Source organism: Fusarium fujikuroi, chromosome FFUJ_chr11 (genome assembly GCF_900079805.1).
Source record: "Fusarium fujikuroi IMI 58289 draft genome, chromosome FFUJ_chr11".
Lineage (NCBI taxonomy): Eukaryota > Fungi > Ascomycota > Sordariomycetes > Hypocreales > Nectriaceae > Fusarium > Fusarium fujikuroi.
Window position 1 is genome coordinate 1,254,112 of NC_036632.1, and position 23,065 is coordinate 1,277,176.

General features: G+C 48.6%; 7 protein-coding genes; 2 read left to right on the top strand and 5 right to left on the bottom strand.

Moving 5' to 3' along the window:
* Window positions 1-1,514: 1,514 nt before the first annotated feature.
* Window positions 1,515-2,475, top strand: FFUJ_11688 (uncharacterized protein; the record flags this gene model as incomplete). XM_023570614.1 has 2 exons in its annotated part: window positions 1,515-1,584; window positions 1,640-2,475. 2 exons carry the CDS (start codon window positions 1,515-1,517, stop codon window positions 2,473-2,475), a joined length of 906 nt encoding a protein of 301 aa, XP_023437702.1.
* Window positions 2,476-3,005: 530 nt separating this feature from the next.
* On the bottom strand, window positions 3,006-3,524 carry FFUJ_11689 (uncharacterized protein; the record flags this gene model as incomplete). Its single annotated transcript, XM_023570615.1, has 1 exon — window positions 3,006-3,524. One exon carries the CDS (start codon window positions 3,522-3,524, stop codon window positions 3,006-3,008), a length of 519 nt encoding a protein of 172 aa, XP_023437703.1.
* A 4,789-nt stretch (window positions 3,525-8,313) lies between these two features.
* FFUJ_11690 (uncharacterized protein) lies at window positions 8,314-11,003 on the top strand (the record flags this gene model as incomplete). XM_023570616.1 has 3 exons in its annotated part: window positions 8,314-8,640; window positions 8,732-10,942; window positions 10,995-11,003. The coding sequence occupies 3 exons, from the start codon at window positions 8,314-8,316 to the stop codon at window positions 11,001-11,003; spliced, it is 2,547 nt and encodes an 848-aa protein (XP_023438113.1).
* Window positions 11,004-12,260: 1,257 nt separating this feature from the next.
* On the bottom strand, window positions 12,261-16,506 carry FFUJ_11691 (uncharacterized protein; the record flags this gene model as incomplete). XM_023570617.1 has 5 exons in its annotated part: window positions 12,261-13,648; window positions 13,715-14,013; window positions 14,074-15,033; window positions 15,088-16,260; window positions 16,310-16,506. The coding sequence occupies 5 exons, from the start codon at window positions 16,504-16,506 to the stop codon at window positions 12,261-12,263; spliced, it is 4,017 nt and encodes a 1,338-aa protein (XP_023437704.1).
* A 1,125-nt stretch (window positions 16,507-17,631) lies between these two features.
* On the bottom strand, window positions 17,632-18,811 carry FFUJ_11692 (related to M.genitalium alanine--tRNA ligase; the record flags this gene model as incomplete). XM_023570619.1 has 2 exons in its annotated part: window positions 17,632-17,753; window positions 17,809-18,811. The coding sequence occupies 2 exons, from the start codon at window positions 18,809-18,811 to the stop codon at window positions 17,632-17,634; spliced, it is 1,125 nt and encodes a 374-aa protein (XP_023437705.1).
* A 371-nt stretch (window positions 18,812-19,182) lies between these two features.
* FFUJ_11693 (related to putative tartrate transporter) lies at window positions 19,183-20,926 on the bottom strand (the record flags this gene model as incomplete). XM_023570620.1 has 7 exons in its annotated part: window positions 19,183-19,374; window positions 19,425-19,761; window positions 19,811-20,083; window positions 20,129-20,252; window positions 20,301-20,533; window positions 20,583-20,707; window positions 20,756-20,926. The coding sequence occupies 7 exons, from the start codon at window positions 20,924-20,926 to the stop codon at window positions 19,183-19,185; spliced, it is 1,455 nt and encodes a 484-aa protein (XP_023437706.1).
* A 1,391-nt stretch (window positions 20,927-22,317) lies between these two features.
* On the bottom strand, window positions 22,318-22,716 carry FFUJ_14931 (uncharacterized protein; the record flags this gene model as incomplete). XM_023570621.1 has 2 exons in its annotated part: window positions 22,318-22,610; window positions 22,656-22,716. 2 exons carry the CDS (start codon window positions 22,714-22,716, stop codon window positions 22,318-22,320), a joined length of 354 nt encoding a protein of 117 aa, XP_023438096.1.
* Window positions 22,717-23,065: the final 349 nt, after the last annotated feature.

The window sequence follows — 23,065 nt, forward strand, 5'->3', positions numbered from 1 at the left end:
ATTCCCAATGCTTTCAATAACTTCGAATGCAAAGACAACAAATTTTAGTATTGATCTGTGCGAGCATGTCACCCAAATGAACCCCTCAGTCCTGCTCATCAACATCGCAACGACCAAGCGCGCCACAGCGTCCCTTCAATACACCACTCTCGCAGCCACGAAGATCCGGTATCGCGAGGACCCGGCGATGTTCTTGAGGGGAAAGGGCAAAAAGGAATATGCCGCTGTGTGGCTTTGCCTTGTGCCTGAAGTAGGGCGCCAACTATGAAACTATAATTCAGCCGCAAGGGCTCGATCCCCTTGGACCAAACGGCCTGACAGGGGTAGTGCATTAATCTCCTTTCCAAAACGGAGATCAACCAGCAGATGTTGAGATCGATAGTACCGTAGATCCGGGACTATTACCCCATACTTTTGTTTTGTAGTGCATCGTTTAGAAACTTGTTTCTCCCGGACGACTTGTCATACCCTGCTGGACAATTTCTACTTTGAATACGACCACCATCTTGGAAGATGTTCAGGCCTAGTGATTAAACCATCCACAGGGCTGAAGAGGCCCCCATTAAGCTGAAAACTAGTGGCATCCCCGACAAGCTTATCCTGCCTTGGGTTGGCTCGTCACAACGTGGACGAACCCGAGGCCCTGGAAATGAAGCTGGTGGCTTGAGCTGGATCGCCAAGTTCGATTCTGGGCCTTTTCAGCCCAGCGATCATCGACTGCCAAGACCACGTTCCTGCGCTACTGGACTGAGAATTCAATGTAAAGGAGACCTAGTGAGGGGTCATGGGACCAACTGTTGGCTCTCAACGACAGCACCTTTGCCTCCTCAATTATCATTGCTGTTTGCTTCAACTTAGGCCAGCCTTGGGCATCTGCTACGGTAGTGTATGGTCAGTATACTTGCTCTTGATGTTGCTGGTCTTGGTGGATGCTGTTGCGCGTGTTTTGTCACAGTCTGCATCCATTGGTGGATTTGTCAGTATTCGAGGACAGAAAATCCGCGCATAAGGTCTCGGAAACATTCTATTTACCTGACGGGTTAAACCCAAGAAGTGCCGGAGTAATACCAACTTGACGCAACGCTTATCAATTCCTAAACCTTATGTTTTCAACATTATGTTTACCCGACAGGTCAAACCTAAGAAGTGCCGGGGTAATACCAACATTGCACAATGCCAATCAGCTCTCAAGCCTTGTGTTTCACATATGGTCTCAGTAATATTTCATTTACCCGGTAGATCAGACCCAAGAAGTGCCGGAGTAACACCAACCTTACACAATGCCAATCAGTTTCCAAGCTTCATGTTCAACATTCCGTCACGCGATCTTCCCCGCACTTCTGATGACGACGACACAGTCTCGATATGTGTCCTTTGCCTTTGTGTTGGAGCTGAAGCCTCTTTTAAATTCTTAACCTAATCGCAGACGCAGTTCCGAGATCCCCTCAACTCTCATCATATCATATACAAAGCATCGGTATATCATTATCTTATATCTCAAAACTCCTGTCATCATGGCCACCGCTGCTGCTTCTCTGAGCTCTCGTGGAGTTGAATCGACTGTTCCCGCTCTTGGACACTTCGGTGCAGGCGCTCAGCTCCAGCTCTGCCATCTTCTCCTTTGAGCCCCATGTCAAAGCACCCTTTGATGCCATCCGGCGTCTGTTTGATCATCTTCGAGCCAATCCTGAGAATGCATCATCTCTCAATGCTGCGTATCCCAAGCGGGGCATCTTCAAGACAGCTGCGATGAACAATGTCACCTCTGATCAGAAGTTTACCATTGATCTGTCGCCCGCCCGCAATGGCCGCATTCCAGAGGCCTTGCGGGAGAAACTGGCCGGTGATGGATTCAACGAGGTCCTGGACTTCTTTGAAGAGGTCAACAGCACCTACGCCGTTCAAATCATGAACATTATGCATGAGTTCATCGGTACTGACCTCGGACAAGTCCACAAGACTGGCAACCTCAACTACCGTCTGTGTGACTACAACACGGATACTGCCGACCCGACCAGTGACAACGGATGCGGCGCCCATACAGACTATGGCACCTTTACCATCATCTTCCAGGACGGAACATCGGGGCTCGAAATTGAAGATGCCGAGCAGCCCGGTCTTTGGGTACCTGTTCCTGGCGATGCAACGGTTGTCCTTGCCGGTTGGTGCGCTGTGATCCTAAGTGGAGGCAATATCCGAGCAACCCGTCATCGAGTTAGAAGAACTCCTGGTATTCGAAGACTCAGTGCTATTCTCTTCGTTGCCCCAGATGTTGAGGCCACTCTTCGACCTCTCGAAGGTGTCAAGGTTGTTCGCCCGTTCACTAAGAAGGTCATGGATGGGCAGTTGGATGTTGGGGAGTTCAAAGAGGTCATGGGCAAGAAGTGGAGACGCCGTGGGGGCAATGAGAAGTCTGATGACGGAGATGACACGGAAATACAGGACAGTGAGATTGAAAGATTCATCTGGGCCTGATTGAATTGAGTATGAGCTCCGGGAGATCTGATTGGATCGCGAGTATCGGCATTAGACCATTTCACTACGCTTGAACCTCACGGCAAGACCGAGATCGCCGCAGTCCTACATAGAGCTTACAAGGATAACAGAGACGAACGATTTCTTGAGAATGTGCAATTTCACAATTCGAATTGCATAACATAGGTTGACCGTTTTATGTCTTCTCCGTTTGGTAGTATTGATGCAAATCTCTAGCTTTGATAGGTTAGTCCCCGAGCGGTTCCTGGTTCTAGTCGACGTCGAACCGGCTTCTCCTCACCAACATCCTCACGTGTCAAACATCTGCCTCGGCATTGACATATTCAACTTCCTCAATCGGTATAAACAAATTCCCTCAAATCTGACAGATCAATTGCTCTCGTTCTAACCTGGTATTACTCGACAACTCATGGTAAAATTAAAATCTCTGCTAAAATGGCCTCCCAAGAAAGGTAATTATGTCGTCGCGCGTCTATCACTCATTTCATTACTCGTCCCTCATTTCCCAATTAACCTCGTAGTTTGCTGTACTTGCTTATGGCCCTTGCAAAACTGTCGTCGATGCCTTGTACCAGTGCTTTTGCGTTTCCTTGGAGGTCTTTCGGGACCTTGGATATGACTGCTTCCGAAAAGTCCTGGCTGAGGGCGCGCTGTAGGTTGAGGTTGAGGAGGATGACGGGGCTGACTTGTAGTCTGTCGAAGTTAGGTTTGGCGGCAATGATGGTGTTGATGGTGAGCTCGACGTCGGCGCTGAGCTCAGATGTAGCCTTTGCGACTTGGAGGGTTTCCTCGAGAGATAGAGGCTCAGACTCGCGAGCGATCACAAAGCCCTTGTGGATCTCGGTGAGGAGCAGAGTTGACTTTGTAGTAATTGGCAGAGCACCGAGGAGGGTCTGCGGCCACGTCGCTACAGTCTTGTTGAGAGCAAGCGTGGCATTGGAGATGTTATCAATGGCTGTCGAGATAGAATCTCCAGATGCGAAGGCAGAGCCAGCGAGGGCAATCAAGGGGAGAAGGCTGAGACGCATATTGTCTGAGAGCTTGATGCAACGAGTAATCGATTGGTCAATTGAACTGCAAGATCTGCCAAGCAGAAACTCTTCGTGTCTCAAGAGCTACCCCGTCTTTAAGTACTGTCCATACCGACACTTCACATGCAAGTCTAGTTTTTCTCGTGCTGTGCCTTTCGGAAGGCTGCGATGGTGGCCTCGTGTAATCCCAACCTGTATCCCCGCATCTATCCTCAAAGAGGAACTCAGCCCCGTGTTGTCGCCGACCAACGTCTATGAGCCCATATCCCCATGGGGTAATCTCTTGGTAGTTCGCGGGCTTTTTGTCTAAGTGGCTGATCTTAACTTGGCAATCTACGATATTATGTGGGGAGAAATGTCAGTGTTGCAAGGATTGCGGCATCTTTGGCCGCGGCTGTCACGGGGAAAAGCATGCCATGGAGTTGCATGTGTGCGGATTAGGGCTGTGACGAAATCTGAATTGAGGGATTATGACGACTAATGTGACGAAATGGGCTGGTTACATTGGCTGAAGGATTCGCTGAAGCAAGGGTTCGGCGGCGATGTTGCTCAACCAACTTCTGCAACCATGGGAACTTGGGCCCGATGAAGCAATTGCCCGCGAAATTAAGCAATTGATTAGGTTGAATGTGGTGTTGCATCCCGATGGTGTGCTTCTTGATCATGCGTGAGAGACGACGGGTTCTATACCGCATTGCTTATAACTTGAGGGTTGACTTATGCTTATTATGCAGGGACTACCTGTGACTAACCCACGCTCTGTCTGCATCTCTCAGCTGACACTAGATGGTCTCCCATGTTCTGTGAGAGGGATTCATAGAAGTGAGTTGGTTTCAATCCCTATGAAGATCAGGAATACCGAGAAATGATCTCAGCTTTCGAAAGACTAACGGTTAGAAGACATTGGCCTCATTGACAGTCTGTTCGCTCTGAAGAACCCTGGGTCTTCATATTGAGTTAAACAATCAGGTCTAATTTAAGGTTTGTGGTAGAATCCATATGGATTCTCTTTTATGCAAGATGGAGATCTTCCGTTGCATCCTGTGGCACAGGACATGTGCCTTCCGTATTCGGGACGTCACAACGCGTGCCTTTCATATCTGGCTACGACTGTCAATCTCGGACTTTTCTTCACTTTCTTAGTTGCTAACTTTATAAACATTTGCTCTGGATGGCTTGTTCACATTCAATACGCTGTCAATGAGGAAATGGGAGATAGACAGAGTAATACAGACGAGTTTCCTCTTGAGTCTTGACTAACCCAGTAAGTCTAGTCAACTCAAATGATGCACAATCAATCTGAAAACCAGGAAGATTGATCATCCGTAAGACGAAATCAATTACGTCGACCATAAGCCAGCCACTTCGGTGAGTTTCCGTAATCACGGTTAACTTGCATGTGAGTCGAAGGATCGGCCTGCATCTCCAGTTGCTGGTTCCCAAGGCCGATGTTGTTGGTTGTCTAACAAAATTAGTGGCAGGGTTCTAGAGAACACAGATCCATTTAGATTCAAAATAAATACACCTTCAGCCTCAAGATTCATCATACACCTTTGAGTACTGTTCATATGATATGAAATGAGGTCTTCCTCACGTAGAAGCTGTTGCGACCTTTAGCTTCAATGTCAGTCAACTCAGTATACAACCCATGCTATCTTCATATCATTTTCACTTTTAATACTCAACTTTAATACCATGCTGGTATTCAAGTTAAATTGCTTCCCACCAGCACTCTCTTATATGACGCTTTCACAAGATAACAGATTGAGGTTTTTGTCTTGGCAAGAAAAAAAGGCCGTACTTTTCAACGATATCAGAGTCTAGCTTCAGAAGCTATCTCGAAACTCACAGTCATTTTTATATTGCATCAGACTACCCCTATATACAGCCGTTGGCTTGTTGCTATGAAGAGTCTGTTAGGGAGTGCAGACAACTTGGCTCATGATCTCCAGCTCATTTATTGCTAAACCTATGCCAATCATGGCACATCAACAAAAATATAAATCTGAGGCGTTTATGGGATACTGTAATATTTAGATTCGCTTCATAATTCAATAAATAGTATCTTTCAGCGGATATGGTGTAGTCACTGTTGTGAAATATGGCTTACGAGATAAGATAAGATAGCCAGGGTTAGATTGGCTATCACTGATTAGATATAGATAAGATTGTGATTGGCATCATGTGCTGGCTCACGTGAGACATAATCTTGATGCAGGAGAACAGTCCGAAGTCGACAAATTCTCGAAATCGCATTAATTTTGAACGATGAATCATAGTGCTTTATTATGAGTAAGCTACACAACCCACAAAGTTGATGGAACGCCTTCGTCATATTTTTCCAGCGGATGAAGGTGACGCGTTCAGCTGAACCCTCATCATGCTACCCTATAGTGAAACGAACAACAGCACAGGATGTGAAATTCTCTACCAATAAAGTATCGCTGCGATAGAAGATGTGATGAAATCGGTAATATCTCTTTATCATATAGTTTCTCTTAATACACTCTGTTGGTTGACTGTTGTTGGAAATTTGAGGGGATTGATTGACCAAATATAATTCACTGAATCAACTTGCGGCTGGCAACGGAGCAACGGCCAAACATCGTCACAAATGAATCAGGCCTGTCTGGTATCATAAACAGCAGGAACGGAGTGGTAAACAGACACAACAGCTGGACACAATTGAGTCATGTCCTATTGCCGATGCCAATCTACTAGAGCTTATCGACGGATGCATTCGAGATATATCTTCAGTGTAGCCGAGGATGGAGACCCGCAGCCAAGATGATGATGTTCTCACAGAACCCCATCCTAGTTAAGAGAACAGGCTAATTGCCTCACCAAGTCGAGCCCTGCCGGCAATCAATGCAAATTGGTGGTCAGCCTCGGAATTATCAGATTCACTGCCACTAATCGCGGCAGTTGCACATCAACAAGCATAAGGTTAAACTGTTACTTCAAATCGTCGTTAAAGAAACTCAATCGCCAAGCTTTGCGTAGTGCACTGCCAAGTCAAAACGGCTCGCTCACTCATCCATTAGCCCGAAGTCGTCAATCGGAATCCGAGGCCCATCTTTTCTTGAGCTTCAACTCCACCAGCTTCGCTTGCGTCGAGGAGATTGAGTTTTGGCAACTCTTCATTTTGCCATTCTCCATCTAATTCCGGAATTTCCTTGTCCTTGTTCTTGTTTATTTGCCGCGAGGCCAAAAAACCTGATTGTCGCACGATCGGCGGAAAAACTACCGCCACACCAAAAAATCAGTGGGGATGTCCGGTTTCAGAATCCCACGTCCAAGATGAGTTATAACATTCGAAGTCGCTGACATGAGAATCACGCATTTCGCCAATATGAGGCGGTGGTTATACTATATATATATATCACCGGAATCCCGCAGGATGTAATATAATTAAACCCACCTCGCGTGGTTGTTGTCTGTACCAAGACTCAGATCATGAATCAAAGCAAAGTTCCAGGGGATGAAACCCCCTGTAAGGGAGGGCATTACAGGGGGAGACAACGCCAAACCAGCGCTTCACAAATGACGCAACAACTGATTGAGACACTTGTCCGTTCCGTGGACAAGACTCAAGCGACAGGACAGGCATTGGCCGGCAGCTTGCCTCGTTTGGGGCTAGACACCTCTGTAACCTTAATCCCTTCAAGCTTTTTGGCCTCTCTTTATCGAGGCCAAGGGGTGAAAGTGAAAGATTGAGTTTTTGAGTTTAGCAGAGCATAAAATGTCGCTTGAGCGTTGCATCTTGGGGCGAAAGAAAGGTAATTTTCATCGTTCCTCTAGGATTAGGTTGGTGCTCCATCACATTCCAGTTGGCGATAACCATTGCAAACGGCGCGTTGAGAATTTCCACCCAGCCAGCCACCCCAGCTTCTAGCGCTCTCAGCCAAGAGATTAAAGCGTCAGGGGTCAGCGCTGGAGCTGTAAGGGGCAGACGCACCGCGAGAGAGAATGGCGTGAACGATTGGCCTCTTTACTGAGAGAGAAGAGACTTGGCGTTATTGATGGGTTCTAGACCCCCACAACCTTAAAAGAAACAACCTTAAAGCAGCAAAGTCAGTATCACGAGGTAAGGGGCAGCACCACGCCGTTGCGAGACTATTGACGATAATTCAACGTGCTAGATCACCCGACTATTTGCCTTTGTAACCGCATGCAGACAGACTTGTTTATCTGGCGCTGCTGCCGCTGCCGCTGCCTCTGCCGCCTGTCTCACGTTTCTCACGTTTCTCACACAGTCTTCTCCACCAAAGTGACACCCTGACATGGTCTTCTTTCTGTGGACTGTGGAACCCTGCGAGGGTCATGCCAGCTTTTGCTTTGCCGATCAGGGGCACCCGTAGGGCAATTGCAGGCCTGTAGACTCCAGAAGACTTACGCGTACTGTTACCTCATACACTCCTCACAGTAGATCTTTTTCATCGTTTCAAAGTGATCGTCTGTCCGTCTGTCTCCCTCTCGGCTCGCGCAAACGCAAAACGCAAGTCAAGTCCCTCCTTACGCTTGTCTTGAACTTTCCATTGTTTATTGTCTCAGTTTTCTTTTCTTGTTTCTGGCTCTTTGCATTCCAAGAGTCTGTCTCTCGCTCCCTTGAACAAAACTCCACCAACGTCAACGTCCATCGCCATTTTGGATTCTTGTCCTTCAGATGGTTTCATCTTCAACATAACGAATTCTTTTGCCGTTTTTCTCTTTTTTCGTCATTCGCTCGCCGCGCTAGGCGCCACAAACAATCGTTACTCATCATCACTAAAAATAAATCGTCACAATGGGCGCAGCACTCCCAACTTCTGGTGTTGCGCTTAACCGGGTGCTGGCCCTCGGCTTGACGCTGGTCGTCATCTTAGGCATCGCCATCAACCAGCTTCAACTGAGCGATGATCCGTATCGCTGTAAGGCTCTGCTCAATGATGGATCCTGGTTGAATACTCCTGCAGAGAATGGAAGCAGAGCGCCTTTCACAAACTGGCAGCCTCCCGGATGTATGATTCACAAGTACAAGAAGGAGGAGATTGAGGAGTGCATGGAGGGTCGACACATGGTTTTTGTCGGTGACTCTACGACTCGACAGGTCTTTTATGGCATGGCTCGTCTGGTAAGTCGACGATGATTTAATTGTAGATGTGTTGCCGAATTATTTGGTCAATGTTCAATTGCATGACCAGCAGTCGCTAACATGACCACAGCTCGACGCAGAGAAAGCCGAGGAAGTACGGGCAAACAGCAAGAAGCACGAAAGCCACGATGTAGAATTCGGCGGCATTCGACTCAAGGAAATCTGGGATCCATTCGGCAACGACAGCGCCATCGCGCGCAATGAACTCACCCTCTACCACGAAGAGAGGATCAACGAGGTCCCTGTCGAAGAGCAAAAAGGTCCCGCCCTCGCCTTCATGGGAATGGGAGTTTGGTTCGCCGCCCGCTTCGAGAAGGAAGAGTCTATTCCCATGTTCAAGGCCGCCTTCAACAACATGTCCGAACTCGCTTCCAACATGGACTTTGAGCCTTTCGGTAACCGACCCATGGATCCTCGCGATGGAATTGGCAATGAAGTCTTCTGGGCGCCAATTGCCCCGCCCTTCTACGACATGCTCCCCGATTACCGCAAGACTGGTGTCGCTTCGCAACCTGGTGAGGTCGAGGAGATTGATGAGTTCCTCAAGACACAGGAACAAGAGTCTGGTATTCCTATGCTGTGGTCTTTTCCCGCTTTGTCGTATGACCAGCAGGATGCTATCGGCGACCACGAGAACGGCTTCCATGTTACCGACAGCGTTGCTGAGATGAAGGCCCAGATCCTTCTCAACCTTCGATGCAATGCCAGACTCGACATTCAGAAGTCTTATCCTTATGACCGCACTTGCTGCACTGACTATGGCCAGAAGTCTTTCGTCCAGATTATTCTCGTCACTCTCGGTATCCTCTACGTCGGCGGTGCTGCCATCACCGAGATTCTTGCTCTTCGATCTGGCGAGGCTCCCAAGTGGGCCATCTTCAACCTCGATGTCGCTACCTTCGTTACCGGTGTGCTTGCGTGCTACTGGGCCGACCGAACACAGTCTTTCGCCAAGGGCTCCAAGGAGTATAGCATGTTCGACTTTAACCTCATGTCCGCTCTCTGCTTCATTGTCGGCTTTGCCTTCATGACCAAGTCCAAGCCTCCTCCTCCTCGACCTGGTGCTGCTCCCGCTGCTGCCCCCGCGACTCTCGACGATGCGAAGCCTTTGTCCCGTGACCAGACCGACGAGTGGAAGGGATGGATGCAGGCTCTTATTCTCGTGTATCACTGGACTGGTGCTTCGCGCGACCTCAACATCTACGTCGGTATCCGTCTCCTCGTTGCCGCCTATCTCTTCCAAACTGGTTTCGGTCATGGTGTGTTCTTCAGTTCCAAGAAGGACTTCTCCTTCAAGCGTGTCGCCGCCGTTCTTCTCCGTCTCAACCTTCTCAGCTGCGCGTTGCCATTTTTCATGAACACCGACTACATGTTCTACTACTTCGCTCCCCTCGTCAGCTTCTGGTTCCTCATCATTTACGCCCTTTTCGCAATTGGCCAGAAGTACAATGACAACACCTGGGCGCTCATGGGTAAGATCGCTGTTTCTGCTGCTATCTGCCCTGGAGCTATGCTATACACACCCGTCCTGCAGTGGGTTTTCGATGCTTTGAACATTGTCTTCCGAATCGAGTGGGATCTTCACGAGTGGCAGTTCCGTCTCGGTCTTGATGGTCTCATTGTCTACGTCGGTATCATTATGGGTGTCGCTTCCGTCCGAACCAAGCTGTACAACAAGATCCTCACCCAGTCTTACGGCCTAGCCGGTGTCGCCGGTATTCTCTCCATCCCTCTGTACTGGTGGATTGCCGTCAGCAGCGCTGAGAGCAAGCAGGATTACACCGCCCTTCACCCCGTCTTCTCCTTCATCCCCATCATGGGCTTCATCGCTGCTCGCAACATGTTCCCCGCTGCCCGCACATGGTATTCTCGAACTTTTGCCTGGATCGGCCGATGCTCCCTCGAGACCTTTACCCTTCAGTTCCACATCCTCCTCGCTGCCGATACCAAGGGTCTTCTCCTTCTCGACATCTTCAAGGGTGATGGAAGCCTCCTCTGCGACCGCTGGAGGTCTCTGATCATCATCGTTCCCGTTTTCTTGTGGATCAGCTCCCGCGTTGCTGATGCTACTGGTGGAATGGTCAAGCTACTGACCAAGGACTGGGCTGCCCAGGAGCAGGAGGAGCAGTACGATGTGGAGGCCAAGGCTGATGCCGAGCCTCTGATGAGTGGCAACATGCTCTCTGGCTTTACGAGGCACATGCCCTCAAAGTCCTCGTGGGCCAACAACCTCAAGCTCCGCATGCTTGGTCTCTTTGTCCTCCTCTGGACCCTCAACCTGGTAGGTTCCTGTCCGCTATTTCGCACTTCAGACCATCGCTAACATTTCCCAGTTCTACTAGGCATTTATTACATAGCATCGGCATTAAAGTAAGGCGTTTGGAGTAGCGAGTAGCATTGACGACAAGTCAGCGGGGGGACCTTCATTCATTCCGCACGAAATGCGTGTTGGCTTTTCTTTTTCACGGGCGCTTTCAACCCGACTTTGGACATGACATACATTCAAGGCTTATCAGTAAGCTTATGCATAAGCCTACACGGCACGACATAGATTTTATATCGTAATGATAGATTTTTACACGATTCTTAATTCTTGTGTCTGTATACTGATGATGACACGATGCTCATTCCGATTACCAATCCGAGCGCTGGGATGCCACTCGTATTGGATCTTTGAAGGCTGGCAAAGCATTCGTGGATCTCTGGATGAGGCGAAACAGGGCGGCATAAACATTTCATGCGTCAATTCAGTCGCGACGTCGCGTGATTGTTGCAAATGTATTGCTCGTTTCATCTAAATTGGGCGCACTTCGCTTAGACTAAAGTTCCTTTCAGAGGGAACGCTGATCAATCTCACGGAGTCACGCGGTTGTATTGGATTCAGTGCTTGTGAAGATGTAATCTTTCACAATATGGTCATTTATGGCGAAGGAATGCACTTTGGTGTAGGCCTGTCAGAATGTGACAATCAGACTTAGAAGCGACATTGTCTGCAACCCCTCATTGCAACTTCATTATTATCTACCGAACATGAATTACAGAGCAATTTCCGACGTCAAACTTATCGTGATGCTGTGCCTGGTACCTATCGGATGTTGTTATCTTGTTCTCCAGACCCCAGCCGCCAAGTAGAATACTAGTGGCTTAACAGATCTATGCGCATATGCCGACCATACTTGTTGGTGCCCTAGCATTTATCTTTGCACCATAATGGCGGGACACAATTATCGATTGGGTTCAAGGCGATGAAGAAAAAAATTTAACATTAACCCCAAGAGGGCTTATGTCGCCAAGTCGCCGCTATATATCACAGGAATACAAAAACCAGAAGACTTGAACCTACGGTATGCAGTACTGCGCACCTACTTCAGAAAGCAGGTAATACTGTCCAATGGAGCCATTTCGACATCTTGGCATCTATGTTTCTACTGTTTGCGCTGTCGTGTGAAGAGGCGATAAGGACTACGAAGTTGGGTGGAATGGATTGACCGAGAAACAAATATTGAGATACCTTACTCCCCCAAACCACTTGAACGAGATCATGTACACAACCTGTTCTCTAAAAGAACAATAGGCACCAGAACAAACCTATTTAATCCTCATCTCTTGACCCAATCCTTGAACTTTGACCATCTCTTCTTCTTACCCTCACTTGTCGCGTTACTTGTACTATCCAAACTCTGCGGAGCACTTCCCGCGTCCTGGCTGGAATGGCCAACACTAGGGACAGTAATGGATGTCGTCTGACTCACGACTGAGCCAGTTGCTGAAGCATCTTGGGCCTGCTCTCCGCTGGTTGTCGACGCAGCACCGTCGTCGTCTACCTGTTTCGGTGCCAGTCTCTCTCCAGTTCTTAGTCCCAGAACAGTGTGACCAAAGATCACAGCCCCTTTATGGTCAAGAGACCCTAACTGTACAGGCTTCAAGCCATGCGGTAAAGTACGGGACCACCATCTTTTCGCAAGGAATTGGACAGGGTTGTGATTGCACTCTGCCTGAGCAGGGACATTACTACTACCTTGCTTCTGGAGGCACTTACAATCCAGAGATGCTTCTTTGGCCGCTACCCAAGTAATCTTCTTAGTCAGTTCACCTCCAATGAGGCCCGGCTCCATTCTAAGGAGACGTTTCTCATGGAGCATCTGCATTGTTGATATGGATGCAGCAAGATAGTCTTTTCCTACTGGAACCGATCTCCAGCTTGGGCAGATCAAATCAGGCTCGTCGGCGCGTATAAGATCTCCAAATCCCCGCCCAAAAAGGGTGGTAATACCAATAGTCGGTATTAGGTCGATCCACCCGTGTCCCCATGAGTTGACATGCTGAATACGCGGGTAAATAGGAACTGAGGGATCAATGACATCCACGATGTCGAAACCGACAACATCGCGACGTGGGTCCAAGGTCTGTGAGATCTTGATACCATCTTGAGATGCCGCCTGGGCTTGTCGATCAACCAACACCTCTATCGAGTGAAGAATACTCTTTACCCGCTCTTCAAAGGTCGAATACTTGGTGACAGGTACACCATTCGGGCCCACCTGCTTATCAACAATGTAAACATTTAATTCCCTGTTTTCCCAACTCTTTAAAGTCTGGAGTGCCGCTTGGCGACTTCCAACGCCTGGCCAGTGGTCTCTCAGCTTGCTGGGATCATAGACCCAGTCGTAGGTTGATTCAGGGTCATTGATGTCTATGTGAAGTGAAATGCGGACGAGATGGAGCAGGGCAGAAGCACCGTCGACAAGCCATGCACGACGTTCTTCAACATCGTAGAAAACTACTGGCTGCAGTTTGACCCAATTAAGTAGACTCGGGTAGTCTTTTTCTCTTTGTAACCAAAAGGGTTTCTCCTTTTTGTTAACGTCGAGCATAAAACCAACAGTAACAGGACTTCCGCCTTCTATGTATAGCTTGTCTACAACAATGGATGCTGATGTCTTCGGTAGACCACCAGGCTTGATCTCGAGATTAGCAGTAGGATGTCCTATTCCAATGAGTCAGCATTCGGATATTTTGTGTATCGATAAACTCAGAATAGGTTTTGGCTCACCACACATGTCTGTTGCTTTGGTACACCATCCAATAATGTGACGTTTGCCTTCAATGTGCCGAAGGGACATTTCTTCAGAAGGTCTGATATCAATATGGTCAAGTCTCGGGTCCACGTATGAGATCCTCTCCTCAGACTCTTCACTAACGAGGAGATGCCATACCAAGACATCAGCAGTGACTTGTGTAGCGACCATTAACATATTGAATCCTTTTATTACCAGTCTCTTGTCCCACTGGACAACTTCCGAAGATCCCACTATAGACGCCGCATATCGCAAAGACACCTCGAGGCCAGACCTTGGCACTGAACGTCGTAGTGTTGGGTAGCCACGTATAATGTTCAGAGAGCCAAATAACCGTTCCCAGCAGAAGCCTTGGCTTGGGTTATAAGCGGTTTCGGAGCGAGTGGAGAAAGAAAAGGAGCACTTTCCCTTGACACCATTGATGGTCCCACTGTTGTTCTTGGAGCCTGTGGCGGAGAAATCGGTGACATGTGGCATAATCGATCTGAAACCGGTGTGTTTGTGTACTTGAAAGACCGAAGCCAACCAAGCAATCTGTTCGCCTACCTCAGAAACAGCGTAGTAGCCGCCTCTGGCCCGGATTTTGTAGCGAACATCCCTGTTACGGCCTTGGTTCACGGTACCCTCCAGAAGACAAGTATTGGAAACCCTCCGGCGAGTGGTTTCAGGCCAAGTAGGCACTGTCAGAAATCTTTCTTGGTATGATAATAGGCCCTGCAACAGGGAGACAGTGGCAGCGGCAGACTGGGGCCATGTTTGGTTCATGTATTCGGCAACACTTGTAGCTTGCGCTTCGTCCCATTTGCCTGTCAAGCAAAGGATGTTGGGCAGGGCTTTGTCAAAGGAAGAGGAAATTCCGGATTCTTTCATTACTCCAACAACATCTAATTCCACAGTGTAACTCACTTCGAACTCGATGGATGCTTTCTTTCTGCTCATTTTGTGGTGCGGAATGCATTCTTTCAACTTTTCTCTGATCGTGTTGCCAATCTTGTCCATCAGGCTAGGCTCTTCGCAAGATAGCCGACTCTGCTGGCTGATCTTTGTCAAAAGCCATCGGTAAGCCTCGGATCCCTGGATAAATTGTCTGTACTGGGGCATTTGTGAAAGTTCACTGGGTTCTCCAGATTTGACGTCAACTATCCAGTCAACGATCATTTCTTCGGCCTTCTTGAAAGGGACTGTGGAAGTTTCTTCTTCATTCTCTGCCTCAGAGTACCCGAGACTCTGGCCAGACACGCTTTCGGCTTCTTCAAGTGCGGGAACTTGAAAGTCGAGGAGGTCGATAATATTCCTGCCAATAACATGAATCGTGAAATATTAATATTCAAAGCCAAATTATGCTTACCTCCTCTTTCTGTGGATTATGACAGAAGTCTCAAGTTGAAATGGGGTTGTTGACTCCTCATGCAGCTTCCACGCAAAGTCTCGGAGTGTTTGGTCGAGAAACACTTGCCCAACATTTTGCAGAATTGTTCCGTCAGTAGCCGCTCTCACATCCTCAGCGAGCTGATCTATGAAGGCCTGGAAGTATACAAATTTAGGGTCATCGGAGAGCGTATCAAAAGAATACGTTGTAGCTGTATCGCATTCAGCGCGATTATTTCCAGACTCACCAGGAGACCACTGGTTCTGTTCTTCTCTGTGATGACTTGATGATATACTTCCCTCTTCTTCCGCTTGACACTCTGTTGTCTGCAGAGAGTCCAAGGCCCCCTTTGGGTTTTGGGGCTTATGCGGTAGAGAAGTGGGAACGGTCGACGGACGTGTCTCATGACTCTGGACTGTGAGGTCAAAGGTTGATGGATATGGGCTCTTGGTGGTGGCCTCACTTTGCACACTTCCATAATAGTAAGGGCTCAGGGGGGTTATACCACCGCGTTCGAGAGGGTAGCTGTCCGATGGCCCTCCTTCTCTTATCGGACGGAGGAAGATTTCTGGGAGGTCGTTCGTGGCCTGCTGATCATCAAAGACATCAAAGAGACGTGAAGTTGCAAGGTTAATAGTTGGAGGGCTCAATAGCTGATCTTGCGCTACAGGCTCCCCGAGGGAGTTGTGAGAGGCGAGATCTGAAAAAGACATTTGTGGCCAATGGACGGAGCCATCGGAAAATGAGACGCCAAACATCAACGTGAAGTCATTCTCGTAGACCTTCTCAACTCTAAGTACTGCTGATGTAAGGTCCGTAAGGTACCCCTGCTTCTGCGACTCGCAGATGACCTGGTATTCTCCATATATATCGAATGAAACCGTTGCTGGAATAGAAGAGGATGGAAGCGGCATAGCAAGGCATTTCTTTAGTATTCGAACGGCCCCTCGGTGATTGTAATTTGGCGGCATGTAGAGCAGAGGAGCTCCCTTCCCACGAGCGAAGACGATGTCATAACCTGACCCCTTTAAGTTCACCACGTACCCACTATCAACAGTGACTTGGGCCGTGATAAAACGCTTTAGCAGCCATGATAGTGTATTTCCCACGGCATGGTCGTTGTCAAGAATCAGGATGCGGACACCGCTTTGACTATCCCAACAAATTAGTCTTGTTCATCTAAGCACTAGCTTACACTCACCTCTTTGCTTGCGGATCACTGGAACCTCTGTTTAAATCGAAGAGAGTTGCCCGCTCCTGTTGGTCTCTCTCAATCTCAACTGCTGCTGATACAACTTGTCCCCGATACTGCTCCCCTGGTATCATTGGTAGATCAACACGATCTACTCGTTTGATTTTCGGTTCAGTGATAGAATCTTGCGCTGCGGTACCAATCATCTTGCTGAGTCTGAAGAATGCATTCTCTATTCTGTGCCTGTAGGGGCTACGGGCAAGTTGGTTGTGGTCTTCAATGACTGAGGGGTCCTCCTCATCAACCCTTTTCGCAGAGCCGAAGGATGTGAACGATCTCAGTGACCCAGCCCCTGCCGGCCCCTTTGACGGAAAATAGGACTTCTTTTTGTCGTCTTCTGACTCGTCGTGTTGATTGACTCCAAGTATATTGCTGTTGATTTCAGCCTGCAACTCTGGGTCCAATTGAGACCAATCGGCGGTATAGAATACCGACTTGTGCGTTGGAATCAACTCTTGATACGTCCATGCTCGACTCGCCCACCGACTCTTTCGTATCTCTGAAGATAATATCTCTTTATCATGATCCTTGATATTTACATTGGGTATTTCGCTTAGATAAAGCAGACAAACTCCTGCTTTTAAAAACATTAAGTAAAGAATTTTCATGGTCTCCTCCTTCTCAACCGCGTCTTCCCCGTTGATGCAGACATTGTCCGCCCAGAGCCACTCGTAGCCCTGAGTGATGGCAGCATGACAGGCGCTGACGATCTTGGAATATCCAGGTTTTGAAGTGTGCTGACTTAGATCTTCAAAGTCTTTGAAGGCCAGCTCCTGTTCCGATGCATACCAGCAATGAGAGAGGATCGCATAGGGCGGGTATACAGAGGCGTCATCAAAACTATGTAGTTTCAAGGTCTTCACGTTGAGGAACCTCATTGGTGACTGAGGTGCTCACAGAAGAGTAGGCAAAGGCTTAGAGATGGGTGTCGATGGCTCAGGCTGTATTGGCTTTGGCAGTTGCTTGTGAACGGGACAGTCGACTTCATCATCGACTTAAAGCTCGACGAAAAGGCAAACGGGTAATGAATTAACAGAAAAGGTCATCTTGTGACAGTTAAGAAGCGGGGTAAGGCGGACATGCACAGCCTGATTTTGCGAATGCTTGAGATTGGTGGTTGGTTGGAATTTCAGCCGCACTTTGAGATTTCTAGGCATGGACTGAAGCAGCCTGAAACGAGGCACCTTGGGAATTTACCGACAATGCAATTAATAGCAGCAGTTTGACCAAAGTGTATTTACGAAATAAGACAGCTAACGACCCAATTTACACTACTCCAGGCGCCCGACATACAGCCCGTTCATGAAACGACCATTGCCGTATATCTCTTCCATTTGCGCATACCACTCATCATTGTCCGAATCCTGCTCAAAGCCCGTAAATCCTGCATCCTCTGTACTCGGGTTAATCAAACATTGTACAGTATGCTTCGTCTGAATCGCTCTCACCATCTGAATCACTGACCAACTCGCAAGGGCTTTCGGTCTCTATTCTCTCTTGGTTGTCCGGAAGCGAGAGTTTGGGACGACCTAGGGCTTGAGGGTCTTGTGCTTCCTTGATTGCCCTTTCACTTACAGATCCACCGCTTCTCTCGATTGAGATCAGAGGACGGAATGTGATGGAGACGATGTAGTAGTCGAGTTTGTGGGGTTCCGTTTCATCTCGAGTCCAGCGTTGACCGTGCCAAGTACTTGAACCGCTCCAGTGACTTACTTTGCGGTTTGCAGCTGATGTATCTGCGTAGAGAACAACACCGTCGGGTCGTTTGAAGAACCAGGCGTCGACCATCTGCTTGGCGATCTTGTCGACTTGATCCTTCTTCCGTTCGAGGGACTCCAGCTCAATGCAAAATTGAGTCGTACTGGGAGTCAGCACTTGACAAACACCCTCGATCCAATTTCCCTCAATGTGTAGGGGCTCGTCCTCCTCCCAATACCACCAATCGGTGTGGCGGATGGTGAGCGTTATGGTGCGGGGAGCCAGATGGGGGATATGGAGGATGTCTTCTAAGCCGTGATCTTCGAGTCTGTACATCTGTGCAAAGACTCTCAGTCTTTCTATCTCGACATTGTCTATGCCTTGAGATTTGGAGATCATTGAGAGCATAAGGTCCAGACGTGGGGGAGCTTTATCAGGAGGAGGAGCACGATCTTCCCCTGTAGCCCATTCTGTGTGCTCTCGGAGGAGAAATGGCTTAAACCAAGTTTCGCGATAGATAGCGCGACATGTACGAAGAAGTCTGGTATCGGTTGATTGAGCTGCTAGATAGGAAGGGCGAGTGTAGCATGTGTTTTCCCTGAACTTTTTGGTTGGTGCTGGGTCCGGGTGATCCGTGAGGACATAAGAGAAGATGCTGTCTCTGACTTCTCCAGGGAGTTTGGCATAGAGAGGGCTTTCATCTTGGGGAATTGGGGTCTTGGAAAGGATATCTTGGCGAAGTAGGTTGGCCATCTTGGTCGATGGGGAGAAGCCTAAGGATTGAAAGAGTAAGGCGGGCTTATCTCAAGCCGAGTTGGGTATTTAACGCATGCTCCAAGTTAGGCAACCGTGCGGGGCTGAGCTGGGCTATCCAGTCAGCCAAGATGATGATGCTATGCCACCTAAGCCAATAGACATTTCACGTCTGAGCCAACTGCGTCAGTGTGCTTACAACGAATAAGAAGTGCCTGCAGCTCAGCCTGCATGCTGCAAACTGAAAAGCTCCCCTCAATCCACTCCACGTGGGTCGACATTCACGGTAACAGGAGCTGAGTCTTCGGAACATTATCTATTCCGAAATCCCCGAGATATATAGACCAAGTTATTCATTTCTCATTCCACATTTAGTATCCATAAAGGTTGACCTGCTCAGAGGTGGAAGCGCGGATGCGGCGGTTCTCGCGGATCAAGAGGACGCGAATGGCCCAAGCGCATGCAATTGAGCACAGAGCAAAGCCAGCAGAGGCACCGAAACCAATTCCATATCGAGGAGAGTCACTCTTGGGCCAGAGGTAGGCACCATAGATGTAGCCGATCTATGCCAAAGTCAGTATGTGTAATGAAACAAGAGAGCTGTGCATTTTACCTGTCCACCGACGTTGGTCATTGCCAGGACAACAGCCTTCTTCTCCTTGGTCTGTGATAGAGTAGAAGATGCCCATCCGATGATGACAGAGTTGACAGCATAAGCACCCATGGGGAAGATGAAGCAGGCGACATAGCGAGCAGCGGTGTTGAGAGTGCAGGCTGCCAGAACGAAACCTGCAACGGCAATAGATAATCCAGCAGTGATGTGCCAGGTACGCTCATGCATGCGTCCAGAGTTCCAACCGAAGAGGATACCAGCTGCACCAGCGAAGATGAAAGGAGGGCAGGTCATGACGAGGGTAATGGTAGTGTTGAAGCCGAGAGTCTTGATGACGCTACGACACTGTTAGCTGTGGACAAGCAAAGCAAGCCAGGATCACTCACGTAGGAAAGAAGGAGTTGAAGGAGCATGCAGAAAGATGAAAGTTCTGCATGAGGCAGAAAAGCCATGTTCGCTTATCCGCGCAGGCCTGCTTCAAGCCCTCCCAGGCTGAACCGCCTTCCTCAGAGTCATAGGCCTTGTCCTTCTCCATGCGCTCGTGAGCAAGCTGCTTCTCGCGTTCGTTGAGCCAGCGGGTGGTAAGGGGAGTGTTGGGGAGCATGAAAAAGCCGACAATGGCGACAAGAGCAGTAGCAGCACCCTCGATGATGAAGAGCCTATAATTGTTAGACGGTTCTGAAGATAGAGGCCGAGGACCTCACCATCGCCATCCTGCAAGACCGGCCTTTCCATCCAAACCTGCAAAAATGCCAGCGGCAATGAGACCCGAGAAACCAGTGGCAAGAATCTGAGCGCAGTAAAGCACGGCAATACGAGCAGCGACCTCTGGTTCACATCAGTATCTTGCATACTTCTCACAATCGAAGAACTGACCTTTGCGGGTGTAGAAGATGGAGAGCATGTAAGTGGCACCAGGGTAGAAAGGAGCCTCAGTGATACCCAGGAAAAATCGACAAGCGACCAATCCGCCGTAGTTCTTGACAAGAGCAGTGCAGGCAGAGACAGCAGCCCAAACCAGCATCCAGGCACTCATGTAAATACCAGGCTTGACCTTGGTGATCAACATGTTGCTGGGGACCTGCATAAGAACGTAACCAACAAACAAGCTTAAATTATTAGCATTATTCCCAAGATTTGACAGCCGTGTCAACATACATCGAAACAGTCGTGTTGAATTCGGTGCCGGTCATGTTGAGATCTTCCTCCAAGTTATTCAATCGTGCTTGGGCGATGGCATTTCGATCGACGTAGTTGAGGAAGTACATGACACAAAGACAAGGCTGCGAATGTCAGTTTGGTAGCCAAGCATTGGCGCGTTGATCACTCACCATGATCCAGAGATCAAGCTTCTTGACAAGGCGGATCTCTTCAGGGTCTGTCTTCTTGGCAGTACCCGTCCAATCTCGCTCCTCCACCTGTGAAGGCTTCTCATCCTCGAGAATGCTGTTGACATGCGCAAACTCGGGCGCCTCGCGCTTCCGGTCAGTAGTGGTAGCCATTGTTGTTGATCTTTATGAGTTGGTGAGTTTGGCGTGAAGAAGAAAATTTTCGTAGAGGTCCAGGCTCTCTATATTTATGGGTTCTGGCCGTTGATCTTCGTGGGGGGCGGGGAATAAACCTGGGGAAGTGATGGTAAACCTGGGGTAAATGGCCTCCGGAGACAGAAGTAGAGGCCGGAGGAAGGAAAAGGTTACTTTCAAGGTTAATTTGGGAGGGGAGAGTGACGCTAATGACAACTGTATAGTGTCTCATTTGACGCTGCATGGGGTTATGGCTGTGGAGATGGTGAGTGAGACTGGGGGAACCATTAGATTTGATGGGATGGCCGATGCGACTCTAGATCCAGTCAAGAATGAAGAGATGGTCATAGCGATTATTGCATGTCAATACGCGCATTCGACCTAAGAAAAGGGTAGTTATTAAGGTCTATGAGTGAGTGCATTTACTCTGTTATCAATCTGGTCTTAATCTCATTGCCTCCATTACAGCCCGCTGTGCATGAACCCCAAATTTGCAGATCCGCGCTACGAGTCATTGTCTTTTACGCATAAAGTATGCTTAATCCAGCCCTGGATCATCATCCCAGTGACACCACCATTGCTTCCAACATCCGAGGACAAACCTCATCGGCGCTACAAAACTGCATCTCTCCGTAACAGATCTAACTTAAGATGAGATAAGAGACAAACAGCTTTTACGGAGTCTACTTTTTGTGCCGGGCATTCGCTCTCATCGCAATGCTATCACGCAAAATGGTTCGGAGACTGATGAAGCTCCGATGGTTCACGTGTCGCGCTACGTGCCTGAAAAGGGTCGAGACTCCAAGAGATAAAACGCCAGGCTTGGCTAGATCTCTTGGGGTTGTTTATCTGGAGATTTCTTGGCTGCAGGCAAATGGCGGGGCTCTGGGGTAGATTGGATGATATTTATAAGCGGTGTTTTGTTTTCTGAAGCCGATGGTTGAGAGAGAGATGAATGCATGGGTTTGTTTGTTGAGGCTGCTCCACGATTTCAGCACTCAATCTCTGTGCCCTGTGAGAACACAATTGACCACCCAACACAAGTTTTGAGCCGCCAGTCTTCTCACATGTGCAAGGCCTACCCTAATCGAAGAATGGTGAAATGTCTGTTATCTCTTACTTTTCTGCCAGAACGGGCGGTTTTGGAGTGAGAGCAAAGCTTGGCAAACACCAGTCACGGCATCATGACCCGGCCTGGCGAGACCGGAAAAGGAGTACCGAAAATGCTAACAGACAGACTCAACAAAACCTGGGCTAACTGTTGTGATATAAAGAATGGAGATTTCATCTACTGTCTATCTGCAATTAATGAAGAAACATAAGTGATATTACAGGCTCAAGTACAGGCTCAAGATGGTTTTGTAGGGTCTTCAGTGGCAGGCTTTTCCGTACTTGCGCAACCTCGCGTAATTGTACGGCAAAGGCGCCAAGAAGCCCGCTGCAATTGACACCAGAGCAGCAAGCCAGAATGATGGATCATCAAGAGCAACTTGCCCGCCCGTCAGATAGTAATCCACTGCATTTTCAGCTGCTTCCATGGTCAACATGGAGATTAGACTCATGCCCACAGCTGTCCTCATCGCCGTAAGCCAAGTCAAGCCATCACGGCCGATGCGTAGCATTACCGTCTCAAGAAGAATTGATGTCGAAACACCAGAGGCCACTGCTTTATTAGCTTTACTTTGACAGAATTTGATTGGTCACTAACTTGAGATTGGCATCACTATTCCCATACTGAGCCCGGGATAATAGGCCTGGAGAAACCACATGGCCGCAAAGTCACCGACTGTACAGCCGATGAGGCATCGCGTAGTGTTGACAGAAGCCCTCTTCCATGCTGACTTTAAGGACCAAAAGTCGCTAGACGTTATAGATGGTGGAGTCGATGGCTGTGAGGCGCTCTTTTTGCTACAGCATTGGCTGCCCGTCCGATGATTTTGGAGGCTGATACTGATTGAGGGGACATTGATTGCAGTGGCGTGACGCGATTGTGGGATCGCGAAGGAGCCTGCACGTCGCGCGCAAAGTCGACTGCTACCCAGAAGTCCATTCATGTCTTATTTACTAAGCCTGCGACGGACGATACGAACCGAGAAGAAGGAAGAATTGTTCTTGATC